General features: G+C 40.2%; 1 protein-coding gene across 2 annotated transcripts in view; it reads left to right on the top strand.

Moving 5' to 3' along the window:
* Positions 1 to 21,783, top strand: part of CATSPERB (cation channel sperm associated auxiliary subunit beta) — a 150,239-nt gene that overhangs the window by 50,586 nt on the left and 77,870 nt on the right. For both annotated transcript variants that reach the window (XM_016926611.4, XM_054665794.2), the window contains 4 exons: positions 7,259 to 7,305; positions 8,490 to 8,639; positions 11,520 to 11,678; positions 21,509 to 21,653. In XM_016926611.4, coding sequence (XP_016782100.1) covers positions 7,259 to 7,305; positions 8,490 to 8,639; positions 11,520 to 11,678; positions 21,509 to 21,653 — 501 coding nt within the window. The remainder of the gene's footprint in view (positions 1 to 7,258; positions 7,306 to 8,489; positions 8,640 to 11,519; positions 11,679 to 21,508; positions 21,654 to 21,783) is intronic.

Genomic DNA, 21,783 nt, shown 5'->3' with positions numbered 1-21,783 from the left:
TTCGGGATGTTACCTTGACTCAGAGTAAGGCAATGGGAAAAATTCATCCCAAGTCAAATTACTTTCTTGACATATTTTGGCAATGCAATTTTTTTAGAGTGTGGCTTCTCTCTTTAGTTTTTCCTGTCATTGTGGTCTTTCAGATGACAATCTACAAGTTGTAGGAAGGGGTGAGTCACAGTTTGCCCTGACATTCCTGCAACCATCACAGCCTTTTTTGAATCAGAGGATAGGCAGATGTTAACTATAGAATATATAGCCCCCCATATCAATAAGAAAGTAAGTTTGTTCTCCATTGTCCATTATGCTCAGGGGTCCTGTGGGGACATGATGAAACGCTGGCTAAACGTACGAATTGAACAAGTTATAGGAGGACCTATGAATATTTATGAAAGTGGTCCTGACACATGCATATTGAACGAACATGCATATAACATATGACTCCGTTTACCTTGTGGGGAGACTTAATCGTTTTCTGGCATGGGCTTAGGTCCTGTTTATAATTTGATAGCTTATTGCCATAAAGAACCTGTTCTGTCAGTCTTATGATAATTAATAGTGGTCAATAGTAGTGTCTAAATCATAAAATGGAGGGAATATAATGAGGCATGCCTGACTTTCCATCCCATCATGGCTGGGGATTAAGTTTTTAAGGGTTTTTCTTGGGGTTCCCTTGGCCAAGGGGGAGGGTTTGTTCAGTTGGTAGGGGACTCAGTATTTTATTTTTTGGTTTATATTTCCTCTTTTTTGGTAAAGATATGCCAGAGGCAGTATCATCAATGGCCAAGTTTTACTTTGTCCCATACTAATGCTGGGGTGGTATGACTACCTGTCCCAGGTCCGTCATGCCCTCCAGTGGGACACCTATGGCCAAGGAACTTAGAGTCAAAAGACTTATAGCCAATTAAACATTTCAGTCCAGATTAGAATGGAGGTGGGCAGGCACTCATTAACCCTTAAAATTCCTTTTAAACAGCATAAGAGCTGAAAACCAAAAGCCAAAAACAAAGTTATAAAACTGACTTATGTATATATTTTATGCATTGGGCTGCTATAGTCTTAGCTTGTAGCAATTAGTTATACAAAACACAAGCATTTTGTTTAGCTGTTTAGGCATCTGTGTGCCTGTCCTTGATTTGGAGGTTCTGAACTAAGTTTATGCCTCAAAACCAGCCCTTATAATATCACATGACCACCACTTCTGCAATAGTCCCTGGGCCTAGAAGGATTGGATAGTTTCAATTTTGGAGGTAAAGTAAAACATAATTGGCAACATTTCAAACAAAATGGTCATAAGCCTTGCCTCATTCTGAGAATGACAGGAAAGGAAGCTCACAGGTAGCTAAACATTTAAATTATTTAGAATTAAGGCACAGAATAAATTATATTAATTCAGATGGGGCAAAATTAGTAAATGAATCTTAATGTTTTTTAATACAGGCTTGTCCTGTGTCCTATTAAGGCAGTATACTTTGATTGTTGCCTTTGTCTGGGTCTAAAGATGAGGTTTTGGTTGACTTGAGATTGGTATCAGATACTGGCAGAGTCAGCGTCTTCTTTAGATGAGGTATGTCCATCTAGGAGTCAAAGCCCTGTAACTTAACAGCACATGGATTAGTTAATGGCACCTGTTAAGGACATTTTCAAGAGGCTGGAGATGGTGATACTGGAGTCTATGACCTGACTGGAAGCCATAAAAAGATTTACAGACTTGCATTGATTAATTTTTATAGCTTTGATGAGCCCAAGAAATAAGTCAGAGATTTAATTTAGGATTTGATTTCAAGGACGTTTGTGAAAGATGTTAAAAGGCTCAAAACATTTGGTCAAAATAGAATGATAGGTCATTGTAAAACAATATTCATCTAACCAAAGTGACAATCAAAAGGCTTTAAGGGCAACATAGAAGGTTATGTGGCTGTAAAAACCTTAACCCTTTTAAATCTGAGGTTTTTTAAGCTATCAAAAATCTAATAAAGACAACATAGAAATTATCTTGATAAGATGTAAAATCTTACATCTGATATAGGCCATCCATGGATATGGCATATGACATAGGCCATCTATGGCATGCTTAGACTTTCTATCTTGTCCTATATTATCTCTTTCCTAAACAACCATTTTACTTTAGGACAGAAATTTACCATATAAGATATTTCCTCATACAAAATTATTTTAATAAGAACACAACTTACAGAATTATATATTACCTAGTATTTTTATTTTTAATAATTTTAAACTTTAGTGAAAGCTTAGGAAGCAAGAAATCCTGAACTGTTTATCAGATGTTAACATTTTATAGATGAAATAATTCTACAAGTTTTATAAACATGTTTTCCCACATCATAACCCGTTTTTAGTTGGAAATGACCCAGACATCTAAATAAGCATCCAAAATAATTTTAAGATTTTAATTTCATTTAAAGTTTACCTGCAAGCATTTACCCCATTTACATGTAACTTGATTTTTTCATTTTTAATCATTTATCTAGATTACTTTTGAAAACGGAGATATTAGACAGCACTAGTCATCATTTAAAGTTATTTTCCTGTTAACCATTTTTAAAGCTTGTAAACATCAGGGATTCACCTAAGAACCTTAAAGTTAAACACATGGGCATTTTGCTGACAACTTAGAAGATTCAGCTGTTTTTATTGAACCACCAATATTACATTAGTCTTATTTATCAAAAAAAATCATACAAACAAAGATCATTCTGCTTTTGGCTGGGTTTATAGCCTTATAACTTTTATGCCAAATCCAGACAGCTTAATATATCTAGCAGAGGCAAATACAAAACATATCTAATCAGTAAACTCAGACAAAAATGTATGCTGACACTTCTGAAGACATTTCTATGTTAATTTTATTAATCATATTTAAAGCCAGTTTTATTTATCAAAGATGCATGTGCACTTGAAGAGCTTTTGGATTTCATTTATGAGTACTCATTTACTTATAAGCCAGCTTGGTAGTGTGCCAGATATGACACATCACATAATACATCAACATCACATAAATATATCTAAACATATATATGCACACACAAATATCCAATAGCTTTTACCTTAGAATTCTAGCCACAAGATAGCAATATAATCTCATCATTTTATAAAAGATAGCTGGATCTGAATTATTTTTGTGACAAAATTGGAATCTGTTCACATGGCTGAACTTTGTTTGCCTTAGTAGGTAATCCAAGAAAGGCAATGGACCAAAATTTGGCTAAAGCAGTCTTTATGGCAGTTCAGTTTTGTTTTTTATTTTACTTTAAGTTCCAGGATACAAGTGCAGAACGTGTAGGCTCGTTACATAGGTATATATGTGCCATGGTGGTTTGCTGCATCTATCAACTGTCATCTAGGTTTTAAGCCCCACATGCATTAGCTATTTGTCCTAATGCTCTCTCCCCCCTTGCCCCCCACCTGCCAACTGGCCCTGGTGTGTGTTGTTCCCTTCCCTGTGTCCATGTGTTCTCACTGTTCAACTCCCACTTATGAGTAAGAACATGTGGTGTTTGGTTTTCTTCTGTTCCTGTGTTAGTTTACTGAGGATTATGGCTTCCAGCTTCATCCATGTCCCTGCAAAGGACATGATCTCATTCCTTTTTAGGGCTGCATAGTATTCCATGGTGTACATGTACCCGTTTTCTTTATCTCGTCTATCATTGATGGGTATTTGGGTTGGTTGCATGTCTTTGCTATTGTAACTAGTGCTGCAATACAGTAGCAAGTAGATAAGGGCCCAAATGCGCATGTGCCTTTATAGTAGAATGATTTATTTTCCTTAGAGTATATACCCAGTAATGGGATTGCTAGGTCAAATGACATTTCTGGTTCTAGATCCTTGAGGAATTGCCACACTGTCTCCACAATGGCTGAACTAATTTACATTCCCACCAACAGTGTAAAAGCGTTCCTATTTCTCCACAGCCTTGCCAGCATCTATTGTTTCTTGGCTTTTTAATAATCACCATTCTGACAGGTATAAGATGGTATCTCATTGTGGTTTTGATTTGCATTTCTTTAATGATTAGTGATGTTGCACTTTTTTTTCATATGTTTCTTGGCCGCATAAATGTCTTATTTTGAGAAGTGTCTGTTCATATCCTTTGCCCACTTTTTGATGGGATTTTTTTTTCTTGTAAATTTGTTTAAGTTCCTTGTAGATTCTTTGTAGATTCTTGGGTAGATTACAAAAATATTCTCCCATTCTGTAGGTTGCCTGTTCCCTCTAATGATAGTTTCTTTTGCTGTGCAGAAGCTCTTTAGTTTAATTAGATCCTGTTTGTCAATTTTGGCTTTTCTTACAATTGCTTTTGGTGTTTTCATCATGAAGTCTTTGCCCATGCCTATGTCCTGAATGGTATTGCCTAGGTTTTCTTCCAGGATTTTTATGGCTTTGGGTTTTACATTTAAGTGTTTAATCCATCTTGAATTAATTTTTCTATAAGGTGTGAGGAAGGGGTTCAGTTTCAGTTTTCTGCATATGGCTAGCCAGTTTTCCCAGCACCATTTATTAAATAGGGAATTCTTTCCCCATTGCTTGTTTTTCTCAGGTTTTTCGAAGATGAGATGGTTGTAGATGTGTGGTGTTATTTCTGAAGTCTCTGTTATGTTCCATTGGTCTAGATGTCTGTTCTTGTACCAGTACCATGCTGTATTGGTTACTGTAGACTTGTAGTATAGTTTGAAGTCAGGTAGCATGATGCTTCCAGCTTTGTTCTTTTTGCTTAGGATTGTCTTGGCTATACGGGCTCTTTTTTGGTTCCATACCATTGACATTCCTTACAGAATTAGAAAAAACTAATTTAAATTTCATGTGGCAGTTCAGTTTTTAAAAGTCTCTTTTATCCATTTTTTCTTCCATTCCAAATGAGCTTCCAATGTTTACATTTCAGTTAGAACATAAATAATGAGTCTTAGCACCACAGCTTAGTAAAAGCAGATTCAAGGCAGGCAGAAAAAAAAGAAGATAGAGAACTTTAGAACTGTGATTAACTTTATAGTTGCAAATTAACCATGTGAGCTCTGACTTTTTTTTGCTATAACTTGCCCATCAGTTTAAAATGTGCACAGAAATGGACCATAATATGTAACAGCTGGAGTCCCAAAGAGGATGACAAAATCAGGGGCCTTTAGTGAGCAGAGGAGCAGCCTATATTGATGCCTTGCTTTTGCCTCTGTATCAATAATTCCCTGCAACTAGATTGCCAGGAGTTGGGTGAATCCTCCTTCTTTTACACAACCAGTGTTGATGGTACCATTCATGGTCCCAATAGGCATGCCTGTGTAAATTTTGCCACACAGGAGAGCCAAACATGTAAAAGAATTAATTTCCCCAACAGTCTAATGACTGGCAATGACCAGTATAGCCTTTTTTTAACACATCAACCTTAATCTAAGTTCAGGTCCTGCTGCAATCCCAGTAAGCAGTAATGGAAGGGCAACAAATGAGATGGCAAAACAAGTGGACAGAAAGGGCAAAAGAATTAGAGTTGGGACTGTTTAAACATTTATCCCAGGTATTTCCGACAAATAACATTGAAAACCATAAGTGGGATACAGGCCCATTTAGATAACCCACAGAAGAATTCACATGCTTCTTTCCCCCATAAGATTTGGCACAGCTCTGGGAAGTACTTTGGGGTCCGAGAAAGAGCAACCCAGCCAAGAACCAGGGTGACAAAAGTTGTTCTACTTCAGGGTTGGATCCCTAGATTGAGTGGGGGGCTTAGACAGGCTACCTTAAAGGGTAGAGAAAGAAGGAAAGAAAGTTGCAAGTAGATAAGGGCCCAAATGTAGATCACATACATACACAGATTCAGATGGTGCACTCCCAGGCTGATTCCCCATCAAGGGGACTAGATAAAAGTCCTGAAACCTTGTCTCAACTTCAGATGGCCCCATGAGCAGCTAGGTCAAAACAGAACAAAGCTCAAGTGGTGCCACAGATAAAGATGGTGTACCTGCCCAGACAATGTCACAAGCAGCTACATCCAAATGGAGCAGAGCTCAAGTGTTACCACATAAGAGACAGAGGAGACCTGGATGCATTCCAGTTGACTTATCCAGTTCTGAAGTCTGTTAGCCTCTTCACTTGTCACTTTCCCTGCACCAGCAAAGTGTAGTAGGCAGCTAACGCCATGACAGGGAGAGAAGGGAGATTTCCTGAGACTAAAGTATCTCAGCAGCTGCCAGGAAAATGCCCAGAGCCCCAGCTGCAGGGTCAGCTAGCCATCAGCAGCTAATATTCATGAGCAACTCTTGTCCCATCCAGTAGCATGAATAGGAAAGCCCTGGCACACTGCTGCGGCCAATTGCCCCACTCGTTGCAAACCAGGTTGACAGACTAGACCACTCAAAATGCAGACTCCCTAAAGGGACTACCAAATTTGTAATGAATGCAAGCTTGGCTGCTTGCCACATATAAAGCCAAATGAACAAGGATGAGATGCAGTGAAAGGAAAGTGACTTTTATTCCAAAAGCCAGCAGTTGGGAGAGTGGCCAGGCTCATGCCTTTAAAAGACCATTCCAAACTTTAGGCTGGGGAGAGGAGTTTAGAAGGGGGAACTTGGGGTGGGAGGCATTCAGGAGTGATGCTGGGTGCAAGGTCTGTGTGCCCTGTCCCAGTGGCTATCTTGAGTCATGCTCCACCTGGAACATAGGCTGGTGTCATCTTCACGATGGCCAGGTTGTAGACTAACCTCCTTGAGGTAATCTCTGGAATTTTACAACTGAGTCTCCATGTCTGATTTGTCTCAAAATTAGCCCCTGGAACTTCTAAGCAAGAACATAATTAGATAAGCTAGCAGTGCATGGAGTGTCGAGTGGGAAGGGAGGGAAACAAAGTTCCAAAGTATGTTTTCAAGGCAAAAATCAAGAAAGGAATAAAAAAAGTTTTAAAATGCATTTTGAATCTAAGCTACTCAGTTACAACTAGATTAAATAAAATGACATAAAATAAAACTAGAACAAAATATAAAGATAAGTTTGCTTTATATAATGGCCTAAAACAAAAAAAATTCTAATTTAAATCTGAGACAATAGGTACACTTGAAATAGGGATAAGAAAATTAGATTTGAGTATACATTACTTGATGATACATAACTTTTATTATTATTATTTTCATTTACCATAAGTTTACTTGCAAAAATAATTTCTATGATTTTCATGAAGACTATTAAGACTAACCCTTCCAGTTTTAGAAATACAGATATGCTCATAATTCCTGTACCCTTGTATTTATTTCACAGTTGATTATGTTACAGTTACCTTTGAGAGAAACAGAACCCTAAGTGAGGTATGATATTGAATATTTTATAAGTTAAGAAATTTTGTTGTGGGATTGGGGACTTCATGGATTGGGATTAATCTAAAAAATGGCAATTCTACAGACTGAAGGGCTTCACAATCACTCTTTGCTCCCAGTGGTGTTTCTACTTGGGTTTATTAGTACTTACCTAATTATGTTAATCAGGACCTAAGCAATGATTCTAGAAAAACAATTCGTACCAGAAAGACATGCATTGCAATGTTTTCTGGGCTCATATCCCTCAGAAGAGATGCACAGACATTAAGGATTTTTTTTTTTTTTGAGACAGAGTCTCGCTCTGTCTCCAGGCTGGAGCGCAGTGGCATGATCTTGGCTCACTGCAACCTCTGCCTCCCAGGTTCAAGCAATTCTCCTGCCTCAGCATACCAAGTAGCTGGGACTACAGGCACGCTCCACCACGTCCAGCTAATTTTTGTATTTTTAGTAGAGACAGGGTTTCACCATGTTGGCCAGGATGGTCTTGATCTCTTGACCTCGTGACCCACCCCCCTTGGCCTCCCAAAGTGCTGGGGTTACAGGCGTGAGCCACCAAACCCAGCCACATTAAGGATTTTTTAAAAAACAATTGTGATCAGTCAGAGCAACACAATGGTTGTTAATTTATTTTCCTACTGTTACTAAAACACCAGGGATTCAGTCTAGGTCCTGCTGCTTGCTGTATAGACTGCCAGTCACTGAGTCAACAAGTATTGCCAGGGGGAAGGCTTTAATCGGGTGCTGCAGCCAAGGAGAATGGTAGATAAAAATCTCAAACCTGTCTCTCTGAGTAAAATTGGGGGATTTACACAGAAAGGAAGGTAGGAAAACAGGAATTAGAGATGGGTAAAGAGGCAATCATGATAGATGAGGAGTCTGACTTCTCATTATCTGGATGCAGTGATCCGTTGAGTTTCAGTTCCTTGCCTAAGGGTCAAGTTTCTTGCCCAAGCGTCGATTTCCTAAAGAAGGAATTCAGATGAGACAAATGTAGGTTTTAAGACCAGAGAGTTTAAAGACCAGTGGGTTTTAAGACCAGGGAGGGAGGGTTAATTTCTATGTTTGTTCAAAAAACTGTAAATATTACTTCTATGAACAATTGGGCTAGTTTCACTAAGAGAATTAGAACTTATATTTCAAAAACAGCATTAATTTTTCCCTTCTTTTTTTTATAGTCAAGCTCTTGTTTTTATAGTCAGGAACCATTTCTTGAATGGGTACCCTGCTTACCTCACATTTTTAAAGGAATAAAAATGTTTCCAACTGTGCTAACATTTCTTGTTGACCAAGAGCATGGTACTGGAGTTTACCTCTTCTATAACAAGGTAGGCCTTATATCCCAGAGGGAATTTATCTTGACATGACAACAATAAAAATTTACCTTAGCAAAAGTTATTTTCAAGTTCTTGTTATGTCTGGCAATAGAACCTATAAAATTGGCTACAGCAAAATTATTTAAAATCAATAATATAGCTTGACACTTTAGAGATTTCTCGCCTGGTCGTCATTCATTTTGATGAAAATGGAAAACGTGATGCTGTATGCATAGTGATTCTCCCTTGCTAATTCTCTAAAGAATATAAGCTGGGATTTTTCTATACAAATTTAAGATTCCATAAAATGGTTAATTAAACAGAAAAAAATGGAAGTAATTGCCACAGATCTATATTTTTTCTTCCAAACGTCCTTAACCCTACCTGTGAATTAGAATTCTTCTTAGAGCCATTAAAAAACACATAAACTGACAGTTGTGATGGCTCATGCCTGTAATCCCAGCAACTCGGGAGGCTGAGGCAGGAGGCTTGAGGCCAGGATTTCAAAACCACAGTGAGGCACTACTGCACTCCAGCACACCAGGTAAGGTGACAGAGCAAAACCCAGTCTGAGAAAACAAACAAGCAAGCAAACAAAAAAACAAACAAACAAATAAAACCATAAGTTCAGCCCCTATCATCAAGATTGTAGGGAAGGAAAAAGCTCTTTCCTCCATCTTCTTATGTTCAATGAGTGGAGCCTTGCAAATTAAACTGAAAAAAAAATATTAATAGGAGAAAACAGTTTATTTACATGTGCAGTGTGCACACATGGGAAACTCAGTGATGAGGTTAAAATTTGGAAGTTAGGTACCATCTTTTTGTTGTTGTTGTTGTTGTTGTTTTTGAGACAGAGTCTCGCTCTGTTGCCCAGGCTGGAGTGCAGTGGTGCAATCTCGGCTCACTGCAAGCTCCGCCTCCCGGGTTCACGCCATTCTCCTGCCTCAGCCTCTCCGAGTAGCTGGGACTATAGGCACCCGCCACCATGCCTGGCTAATTTTTTGTATTTTTAGTAGAGACAGGGTTTCACCGTGGTCTTGATCTCCTGACCTCGTGATCTGCCCGCCTCGGCCTCCCAAAGTGCTGGGATTACAAGCGTGAGCCACCGCGCCTGGACGGTTAGGTACCATTTTAATAGGTGAAGGGGAGAGGGAGAAAACCATTTATGGAAAAACAAATTGCTTTTAAAAAAAAGAAAAAAAGATAAATGGGTTTTCAGGACAGCAAACAGGAGATACGATTTTTTTTTTGTTGGTTGGTTTTTTGGGGTTTTTTTGAGATGGGGTCTTGCTCTGCTGCCCAGGCTGGAGTGCAATGGTGCAATCTTGGCTCACTGCAACCTCAGCGCACTGCAACCTCTGCCTCCCAGGCTCAAGCGATTCTCCTGCCATAGCCTCCCAAGTAGCTGGGATTACAGGTGCCCGCCACCACACCTGGCCAATTTTTGTATTTTTTAGTAGAGATGGGGTTTTGTCATGTTGGCCAGGCTGGTCTTGAACTCCTGACCTCAAGTAATCCACCCACGTTGGCGTCCCAAAGTGCTGGAATTGCAGGCATGAGCCACAGCGCCTGGCCAGGAGATATGAAAGTTTTTGATAATGTTTGTAAATCTAGGTATGAATGGTCTTTCCTTCTCCTTCAGGGCTATAAAACTCCTCTGGAGAAGGGATTTGAGACAGGTTTTATTTACATTCTTCCTTCTAGGAGTAGATCTGCCCCAAGGAGGAATTTCTGTCAGCCTCATTTCCCAGCAGTTCCTGCTTTTAGTCAGACACAAAAGGCTCCAAAGTTTTTTCTCTGCATCTGTTGAATCTCAACAGTCTTCAGCTTAAAATTATCCTTATATAAAAGTGGCATTTTTTTGTTTTGAGACAGGATCCCTGTCACCCAGGCTGGAGTGCAGTGGAGCGATCTTGGTTCACTGCAACCTCTGCCTCCCGGTTTCAAGAGATTCTCCCACCTCAGCCTCCCAAGTAACAGAAATTACAGGTGTGTGCCACCACGCCAGCTAATTTTTGTATTTTTAGTAGAGACAGGGTTTTGCCATGTTGTCCAGGCTGGCCTCGAACTCCTGGCCTCAAGTGATCCACCCAGCTCGGCCTCTCAAAGTGCTGGGATTACAGGTGTAAGCCACTGCGCCTGGCCAAAAGTGGCATATTTTGAGGTCTCATATCTCTTTTTTTTTTTCTTTTGAGATGGTCTCACTCTCACTCAGGCTGGAGTGCAGTGGTGTGATCATAGTTCACCACAGACTCTAACTCCTGGCTCAAGCGATCCTCTGCCTCAGCCTGCTTAGTAGCTGGGACTACAGGTTCATGCCACCATGCCTGGCTAATTTTTAATTTTTTTTTTAATGCAGCTGGGTCTCACTTTGTTGACCAGGCTGTTCTCAAATGCCTAGGCTCAAGCAATCCTCTCACATAGGCCTCCCAAAGTGCTGAGATTACAAGCCACTTTTATATAAAGATAATTTTAAGCTGAAGACTGCGCCTGGCCTGAGGTGTCATATTCTGATCCCATTTAAAATAATGGTTGAATAGAACTGGGGTGTTGCTCAGGCATCCACACTTTTGGCATGATGGTCATAAGCATGGGCTTTGGAGTCTGTCTGGCAAGTTCAGCAGTGATTCTGTAATAAACCTCTCTTTGCTGTTAATTATAGAGCTTTCAACAAGTTATTTAATCTCCTAAACTTCATTTTCAACAACTATAAGATGGGTGTGGCAGGGGCCAGAGTGGTGGAGTAAAGAGATAACAATTACTGCTAATCCTTCTAGTTCTATGTTGTGTTAGTGAGTGTATCTCTCTCTTAATCAAAATGCAAGTAACAGGAAATTCTAAAATTTGTAACACAGACTAGTCTTATGACTTGCTCATTCTTTGTTTACCTAGGTCAGGAAAACTGCCATTGCCTCTGTGAGCACCCTGAGAAATAATGAACCAAATTCACAATCAAAATTTCCAATTTTTCGGTTTCCTTCATCATTCTCTTCTCCCGTTGGAATGGTATTTCATCCCCGAAGCCACTTTTTGTATGCTTATGGCAATCAGGTGCGTACACATGGAACTTCAGTCTGTGTTAGAGTTATATCATCCACCTACTGTATGCTGCATGGCTGTACATTAAGAACAGAGCTTCTCTGATGACCTAGAGATGGCAGTGGGAGGGAAGACAATATTTATTGACTATTTATTGTATACTAAGCTTGGTGTCCATTATCAGTTTTTACCTTTCAGGTAGTTCATTGGCTGATGAACATGAGCCATGGGTACATCAGAGTTAGCTTGAATGTTGCCAATTACTATACATGTCTTTCTAGCTCTGAATTAATTAGATTTTGCCACTAATCCCATCAAAAGTGTATTTCTAACTGGTGTTTCCAGCATTTAATGTTTGCCTTTTTCTGTTTGACTTTGTCTGAGCTTGACTTTCTGGCTCTGTTGTTCTTTAAGTTCCTCCTGGTAGCATTTTCCACCGTCTGGCTGCTCCTTCAGTCAGTTCTGTATCAGTACACTGAAAGCTTGGTAAAGGAGTAGTTATACCATCTACGGAGCATCTGACAGTTTAAAAAAGTAAGGGCCATAGATTATGAAACATTAAGCAAACTTTGGAACAAAGAAAGTACTGCAATGACTTCCAAAGAAGGAACTAATTCAGTTTCTCAAATATCTATATTATGTGCAAAATTTAGAGATTTTAAAGATGATACCCTGTTTCTAGGTCTTCTTAAAACTCTCTTCCATATTTTAGTTTTTCACACTAAATGTTTATGTATTAATCCATTCTCACACTGCTATAAAGAACTGTCCGAGACGGGGTAATTTATAAAGAAAAGAGGTTTAATTGACTCACAGTTCTGCCTGGCTGGGAAGGCCTCGGAAAACTTACAATCATCGTGTCTGGAATTGGTTCCTTCCGGTGGGTTCTTGGTCTTGCTGACTTCAAGAATGAAGCTGCAGACCCTCGCGGTGAGTGTTACAGCTCTTAAAGATGGTGTGTCCAGTGTTTGTCCCTTTAGATGTTCAGATGTGTCCAGAGTTTCTTCCTTCTGGTGGGTGCGTGGTCTCGCTGACTTCAGGAGTGAAGCCGCAGACCTTCGCAGTGAGTGTTACAGCTCTTAAAGGTGGCACGTCCAGAGTTGTTTGTTCCTCCCGGTGGGTTTGTGGTCTTGCTGATTTCAGGAATGAAGCCGCAGACCCTCACAGTGAGTGTTACAGCTCATAAAAATAGTGTGGACCATGAGTGAGCAGCAGCAAGACTTATTGTGAAAAGCAAAAGAACAAAGCTTCCACAGCATGGAAGGGGACCCGAGTAGCTTGCTGTTGCTGGCTCGGGTGGCCAGCTTTTATTCCCTTATTTGGCCCCACCCACATCTTGCTGATTGGTCCATTTTACAGAGCACTGATTGGTCCATTTTACAGAGTGCTGATTGGTCCATTTTACAGAGTGCTGATTGGTGCGTTTACAATCCTTTAGCTAGACACAGAGTGCTGACTGGTGCGTTTACAAACCTTTAGCTAGACACAGAGCACTGATTGGTGTGTTTTTACAGAGTTCTGATTGGTGCGTTTACAAACCTTTAGCTAGACACAGAGCGCGGATTGGTGTGTTTACAATCCTCTAGCTAGACAGAAAAGTTCTCCAAGTCCCCACTCGACCCAGGAAGTCCAGCTGGCTTCACCTCTCAATCTCCTCTCTAAACAGGACACCCCAAATGCTGTTGGGAATTGGCCGATGATAGCTCTAGCTACTTCCTGCTGGATGGGGTGAAGAAAGGGCCCTGCAGTTGTAGTGTCCTCCAGAGGGGAACTCTTTAGGCCAGCGAAAGGGCCAGTGGGTCAGTCCAGGTGTCCTCGGTAGAAGTTGTTAGTTGAGCTCATTTGGGTTCCATTTGTAAGACCATCTATAGTTTGATGGCCTTGGTCCTAGAGGAAACAAATTTGACAAGGAGGTTAAAAATACAGGGCCCAAAGGTGAGTAATAGCAAGATGGCTGTCACAGGACCTAGAAAGGGGAGAAGTCATGTTGCCCAACTCCAGAGGTTGGTATAAGAGTTTGAAAGGCGTTGTCTAATTTCAGAAGCCTTTTCCTGTAAACGCCGGGCAGCATCTCTTATTATCCCTGACTGGTTAGTGTAAAAACAACACTCTTTCCCTGAGAAGGTGCAGAGTCCTCCTTTCTCAGCAGTGAGGAGGTCTAGGCCTTGGCGGTTTTGGAGAGTCACTGCTGCCAAAGAGTCTATTTAGGATTGTAGAGTAAAGATAGATTTCATTATTTCTTGCAGACTGTCTGAGAGGCAGATATAGGTTGAAGTTCCACATAAGAAGAATATGCCTTGGCTGGGTAGACAGAAATTTACCCTGCCTTTTAAAGGAATAGGGTACGCTGTTTTTTCTTGACTACTTCTATCTCTCTCTTTCCTTCTGTCTTTGACTTTGTCTCTCTCTTTCTCTTTCTTTCTCTCTGACTTTCTGTCTCTTTATCTCTTTCCTTTCTGCTGGTATTTCCCTGCCTCTGCCAGACACTTATGCTGTTCTCATCTCTCCTTCCCCTTTTTGATGGCTTCGGCAGTGTAAGACTGCCACCTCCTTGGGTTTTTGCACTGCGTGCAATAACTCCATAATTTCCTTGTGGTATTTAATGGGGTTCCCCCAGAAGTTAGGAACTCCCTTTCTTTCCATATTGCAGCATGGGCATGTAGGATTAGATAAGCATACTTGCTGTCTGTATACACATTTATACTTTTTCCCTTTCCCAGTTCTAAGGCTCAGGTAAGTGCCACTAGTTCTGCTAACTGGGCGCTGGCCCCTGGGGGAAGAGGCTTACTTTCAAGTACAGTTACATCACTAACTATGGCATAACCTGCCCTTCGTATCCCATTCTCCACAAATGAACTTCCATCAATATATAGGTTAAGGTCAGGATTAGCTAAGGGGACTTCTAAGAGATCATCTCGGGTGGCATAAATCTGGACTATAATTTGTTGGCAGTCATGCTTGATTGGTTCCCCATCCTCTGGGAGAAAAGTAGCAGGGTTGAGGGCCACACGCATACGTATTTGAAGCACCAGCCCCTCAAGGAGTAGCGCCTGGTATCTAAGTAGGCAGTTGTCTGATAGCCATAAACTTCCTTTGGCACCTAGTATGTCATTTACATCATGAGTAGTCCAGACAGTGGGATCCTTTCCTTGTATTATTTTGATAGCCTTTGACACTAAGATGGCCACCACCACAACTACCCTTAAACAGTGAAGCCAGACTTTTGCTACTACATCAACTTCTTTACTTAGGTATGCCACTGGTTGTGGGGTTGTCTCACAAGTCTGAGTAAGGACTCCAAGAGCTATCCCTGCTCTCTCTGTGATGTATAAAGAGAAGTTTTGTCCTGTGGGAAGGCTTAAAGCTGGAGCTTGTACTAGGGCCTGCTTTAAGGTTTTGAAGGCTGTTTCTGCCTCTGGTTCCCATTCTACTAGATGAGTATTTGCCCTCTGGGTCTCCTTGATTAGAGTATAGGGGGGCCTGGCTATCTCGCTCTATCCAGGGATCCATAGTTGGCAAAAGCCGGTGATTCCAAGGAACCCCCGCAGCCGTTTTAATGTCTTAGGGCAAGGATAAGCCAGTGTAGGCTGTATTTGTTCCTTGCTGAGGGCCCTGGTTCCTCTGGCTAAGATTAGGCCTAGATATTTGACCTGCTGTAGGCAAAGCTGGGCCTTCGACCTAGATGCCTTGTACCCTTGATTAGCTAGAAAGTTCAAGAGATCTAGAGTAGCCTGCTGACAGAAGAGTGGCAGAGTGAAGGGGCAACAGCCTCTTAAAAAACCATTAGATCTCGTGAGAACTCACTATCACGAGAACAGCATGGGGAACCGCCCCCATGATCCAATCACTTCCACCTGGTTCCTTCCTCAACACCTGGGGATTATGGGGATTATAATTCAAGATGAGATCTGGGTAGGGACACAAAGCCTAACCATATCCGTTTTGGGGTTTTTGTGGGTTTTTTTGTTAGTTTGTTTTTGAGACGGAGGCTTGTTCTGTCACCCAGGCTCACTGCGACCACCACCTCCCGGGTTCAAGTGATTCTCCTGCCTCAGCCTCCCAAGTAGCTGGGATTACAGGCACCTGTCACCACACCCAGCTAATTTTTGTATTTTTAGTAAAGAGGGGGTTTCACCATGTTAGCCAGGCTGGTCTCTATCTCCTGACCTCAAGTGATCTGGCCGCTTTCGCCTCCCAAAGTGCTGGGATTACAGGCATGAGCCACCGCACCCAGCCAATATCAGTTTAAAACCTCTAATTTCTTCTTTGACCCTTGAATGTTTGTTCCCCTTATAAGAGGAACACAATTTGCATTCGGCGGTGTCCAGGTTTCTCCACATATATAACAGGCGATCATCTAAATAGAGTTCTTGGGCATGCATTTCCCCCAGTCTCCATCTTGTGTTTTTTTCTCTGTATTTCTCCAACTGAGTAGAATCCTATGACTTTATTTACTCATTTTCTGTCATTTTTTGAAAAAGTGGTTGCTTCATTGTCTTTTGTTCTAGAATTCCTAGGGCGCATGGATTGGAAACTAACAGTGATGTAAGGAGTTATTATACTTGAACTTAATGGTTTAAAAGTATGTAGATCAAAAATTTTGCCAGTATTTTATACATCTCAAAAATTCAGGCTGGGTGCAGTGGCTCACACCTGTAATCCCAGCACTTTGGGATGCCGAGGTGGGTGGATTGCCTGAGCTCAGGAGTTCGAGACCAGCTTGGGCAACATGGCAAAACCCTGTCTCCACTAAAAAAATAAAAAAAAATTATCCAGGTGTGGTGGCACGTTCCTGTGGTCCCAGCTACTCAGGAGGCTGAGGTGGGAGGATTCTTGAGCCTGGGAGGTAGAGGTTGCAGTTAGCCAAGATTGTGCCATTGCACTCCAACCTGGGTGACAGAGTAAGACCTGATCTCACACACACAAAAAAATCAATTTATGTGTGTTTTGATTGTGGACAATAAATAGTCAGAATTAAAGAAAAAGGGTTTATATGATGTCCTCTGAAATGAAGCTAAGAAACAGAACTAAAAGTTGAACAAAAATTTAGAAAGACCAAGGAATTGAAACAACTCTTGTGGAAACAGATTAACAATAGCTAAAACAGATGTAAATCTAATAGAGCTTACAAAATGGTCCAGTTGGATGTGAGGGTTGTACAGCAACCAAGATGTCCTTCACTAGGAGAATGGACAAATAAACTTGGTATATCCAGATGATGGATTATTATTCAGTGCTAAGCAGAAATGAGTTATCAAGCCATGCAAAAGACATGGAAGACTGTAATCCCAGCACTTTGGGAGGCCGAGGCGGGTGGATCACCTGAGGTCAGGAGTTCGAGATCAGCCTGGCTAACATGGTGAAACCCTGTCTCTACTAAAAATACAAATATTAGCTGGGTGTGGTGGCGGGCGCCTGTAATCCCAGCTACTCAGGAGGCTGAGACAGGAGAATCGCTTGAACTGGGGAGGCAGAGGTTGCAGTGAGCCGAGATTGCACCACTGCACTCCAGCCTGGGTGATTGAGTGAGACTCTGTCTCAAAAAAAAAAAAAAAAGACATGGAAGAAGCTTAAATGCATATTACTAAGGGAAAGAAACTAATCTGAAAAGGCTACAAACTTTATGATTCCAATATATGACATTCTGGAAAAGGCAAAACTATGGAGACAGCAAGAAGATCCGTGGTTGCCAGGGATTAGAGGGCAGAGAGGTTGAATAGGCCGAGAACAGAGGACTTTTAGGGCAGTGAAACTCTTCTGTCTGATACTATAATGGTGGATACATGCCATTACACATTTGTCTAAGTCCATAGGATGTATAAGACTAAGAATGGTCCCTAATGTAAACTATGGACTCTGAGTGATAATGATGTATCAGTGTAGTCATCAGTTGTTGGGGAATGCTAGTAATGGGGGAGACTATGCATGTGCAGGGGAACTCTTCCACTACAATGTAAATATACGTAACACTACTGAACTGTATGCTTAATAATGGATAACATGATAAAGTTTACGATATGTGTTTTTTACCTCAATAAAAAAGAAAAAATATAAAATAACCAATAGTTAGATCACAAATCACTTTTGTATTATGACCTAGAAAATATCTGCCATCTCTTCACAAAATTGAATACATCTGAATTAATTTTTTTTTTTTTTTTTTGAGACAGAGTCTCGCTTTGTCTCCCAGGCTGGAGTGCAGTGGCGCGATCTCGGCTCACTGCAAGCTCCGCCTCCCGGGTTCACGCCATTCTTCTGTCTCAGCCTCCCGAGTAGCTGGGACTACAGGCGCCCACCACTATGCCCAGCTAATTTTTTGTATTTTTAGTAGAGACAGGGTTTCACCACGTTAGCCAGGATGGTCTCGATCTCCTGACCTCGTGATCCGCCTGCCTCGGCCTCCCTTTGAGCACCATCCATATGCAATAACACAATCAAGACAAAGGATATTTCCAAAGTAATTTGGCAATGACTTATAATTTGGGTCAAGTTAAACATTCAAAATGAAAAATAAAAAAAGAAATGAAGACCGATCTTAAGTTACACTGGTGATATGGGCCAAAAGCTCACCTGTAAGTCAGCCATTTAGCGGTCAGTTTTCTTATTTGGTTAGGTCCCCGAATCAGATCACAGAGTCTCTTAACTTCACTTTTTACCTAAAGAAAGTTCTCTGCATCCTCTTTTTAAAAAAAGGAGGAGGGGAAAGCAGAAGAGGAGAAGGAGGTGGAGGAGGGAGGAGGAAGGAGAAAGAAAGAAGAAGGAGAGAAAGAGGAAGAGACTTTTTCATGAAGGATATCCTAAGAAGTGAAAAACAACAACAATCTGCAAACTGGGAGATGATATTTACAATACATTTAACTAAGAAAGAATTATAGAAGTAAGAATATATAAAGAATTTCTGCAAAGCAATATGAAAAAGACAACCTAATAGCAAAAAGGAGAAAACACACAAATAAGCATATCACAGAAAAGGAAACAAGTGGAATGAATATGTGAAGAGATGATGGAGTTCACAAGCAATCAGGGAAATACAAATCAGGAATGAACGACGATATCATTTTCAGCTACTTAACTGGCAAAATAAATTCTGACAATACAAAACGTTGAAAGTGTAGGTCAACACGATTTCTTATATATTGCTGCTGGGAGAGTAAATTATTACAACTATTCTGGAAAGCAATCTGCCATTGTTATTATTATCTTGTAAATGTGAATATTTGCATATCCTATGTCCCACCAATTTCACTTTTCAGCAAGGGAAACACATATATCCGGAGACATTTTAAAATGTTTGTCATGGGTACTGCTAGTAATAACATCAAATTACTAAAAGTAATCCAGATGTCTATGAATAGGAAAATGAATAAGTAAATTACATCTTATTCACCTAATGAACTATTATATGGAAATGAAAAAGCAAATGAACTGAGCTGTATGCAGCATGTATGAATTTAAGTAAATAATGTTGAGGGAAAGTAAGTTATAGAAGACAATATATGGTATGGATAGCCCTTTTTACAAGGAGCAAAAATAAGTAAAATTAAGCATTATGTTATTTAAACATATGTGCTTAAATTATTTTAAATACCAAGGGAATGAAAAAACACAAAATTCAGGATATTGGATATGTAACAGGAAAGGCAGAGGGATAGGAATAGGGAGAAACAGGAAGATGTAAATTACTAGCAATATGCCGATTCATAGGTTTTCAGTTCACACAGTTCATTATATTATTAAATAATATAAGGAAAAATACAAATGAGCCATGTATAGATAAATAATTTAAAATATTTAGGGAAAAACACAATGAGATGTCATTTTTCATTCTGATCATGAGTAAAAATTAAAAATAAATTTTTGGTCATATCAAGTATTGGTGAGGTTTGGGGAAACAGATACTCTCATACACTACTGGTGGGACTGTAATGTGGTTCAGCAAAACTGAAGAGCACTTGGGTAGTCTCTATTAAAGTTGTAGAAATGTGGCTAGATGCAGTGGCTCATACCTGTGATACCAGCACTTCGGGAGGCCAAGGCAGGAGAATCGCTTGAGCCCGGGAGTTTCAGACCAGCCTGGGCAACATGGCAAAAACCCATCTCTATAAAAATTAGCCGGGCATGGTGGCATATGCCTGTAGTCCCAGCTACTTGGGAGGCTGAGGTGAAAAGATGGCTTGAGCTGAGAAGGCAGAGGTGGCAGTGAGCCAAGATTGTGCCACTGCACTGCAGCCTGGGTGACAGAGTGAGACCCTGTCTTATATATATATATATATATATATATATATATATATATATATATATATATATGATAGCATCTGACTCAGCAGCTTAATTTTTCAGTATTTTCTTTAAAGATAACACTGTAACATTAGTACAAATAGGCAGATAAATGAATGTTCACTGCAGTATTATTCACAACAGTGAAAATTTGGGTACAACTTTTAAATGTTCAGTAGTACAGTAGAAAAGTAGACTATCTCAAGTGTGGTATATCCATAAGTTGGAGATTATAGGACAGTGTAGAAGAATGTGCTGATCCACATGAGCTAACATAAAATGGTCTGAGATATATTGTTGCGTGACAAATGTAACTTACAGAAAAAGAGGTACAATATGATACAAGTTCGAGGCTATTGTTCAAGGTGCCCTTCCTTAGACACCCTAACTACCTCCCTGCTCACCAGTAATGTTTGCAGGGCCCAAAGCAAGAGTGAAAATTGAGGTCCACATACCATATGCTTTGGATCATGGATTGTGTTATGCCAGCAATGAGTGCTGCATCCTGAGTAACAGAAGTACCTATGTGTATTCAGTACGTTTCCTGTGTGTGTTTGTAATATTCAGGCCCAGTAAGCAAGCAGTCCAGGGCAAAGTTACTTCCTGTCCAAGTCTAAAAGCCTTTCTGTCCTCCCTACCATAAAAATGAAATCAGTACTATACGTATTCTATTGGTATCTGCATACATATGAATGTAAATGCTTCGAATTTTCAAACCGATTAACTGGTTACCTATGGGAAGGGATAGAGGAGACTAGGATTGATTAGATTAGATGAGGCATAAAAGGAGAATTATTTGGATGGTGGTCTCAGATTCTTCAGCCATATTTATAAAGTTGGAAATGTAAGAAAAGCCTATTTTCTTGTATAACTTGTTATTAAAATTAATTTTTTAAAAATCCAAACAACAGAAATCTTCATGTGAATGAGTCTCAGGCTATTAAAAGCGGTAGCAACTGGGAGTCATAATACAGAATCGATCTGTTTTATCCTCAAACAACTCTTACCTAAAGATGAGGAAACAGAGAAACTAAGATGCTATAGTAATAAACTAATATAACTATACAGTGAGATAAGTGATTTGAGGATCTACAAAGGTCCCAGGACACATCCCTTGCAAATGACAATGGGCTCTTCCATGCAAAATATGTGTGCATATATATTTGCCAGACACCTAGAACATGAAGTATTATGTCAATATGGGGTAAACCCCTCCCCCGGATCCAAATGCACCCAGCACTCCATTCTTTTATGAACACAGAATTATTTGGGAGATCATAGGAATAACTTTGTTGTTTTATACAATCACTATGCATATTGTGTAGACCTGGTACTCTGCCACAGACACCTTCATACACACTCTAGGATGGAAATAGAAGGTAGACAAAGTAGATAAGGAGTCTGTATACGAGTGTGTGTGTGTGTGTGTGTGTGTGTGTGTGTGAGATGAATGTAGGCATATGGAAAAGATCATGCCACATGGTTATTCTCATGTAGGCTGATAGGTAACTGCCAACTGTTGCATGGTAGCCCTTTAGTAAGGTATTATCTCTTTATTCCTTTAGATGTGGCTTTCAGTTGATGGCGGCAACACCTTTCAATTAATAGCTAACTTTCATGATGATATCATAAAGAAGACTTTTCATAGTTTTTATACATCAGCTATTACTTTTGTTTCTCAACGTGGAAAGGTTTACTCGACAAAGGCAGGTAAGAAATTTGCTTTCACTGGTGTAAGCATTACATGTGGCCCAGGATTAGAAGATATATGAAAAACCTGCTGTATTAATCAATTAATCCTAAGACCTCAAAACTATTAGGGGTGATGGATTTGTAGGAT

This window comes from Pan troglodytes, chromosome 15, assembly GCF_028858775.2.
Source record: "Pan troglodytes isolate AG18354 chromosome 15, NHGRI_mPanTro3-v2.0_pri, whole genome shotgun sequence".
In the NCBI taxonomy this organism is placed as follows: Eukaryota; Metazoa; Chordata; class Mammalia; order Primates; family Hominidae; genus Pan; species Pan troglodytes.
This window is presented reverse-complemented; position numbering and strand designations above follow the sequence as displayed.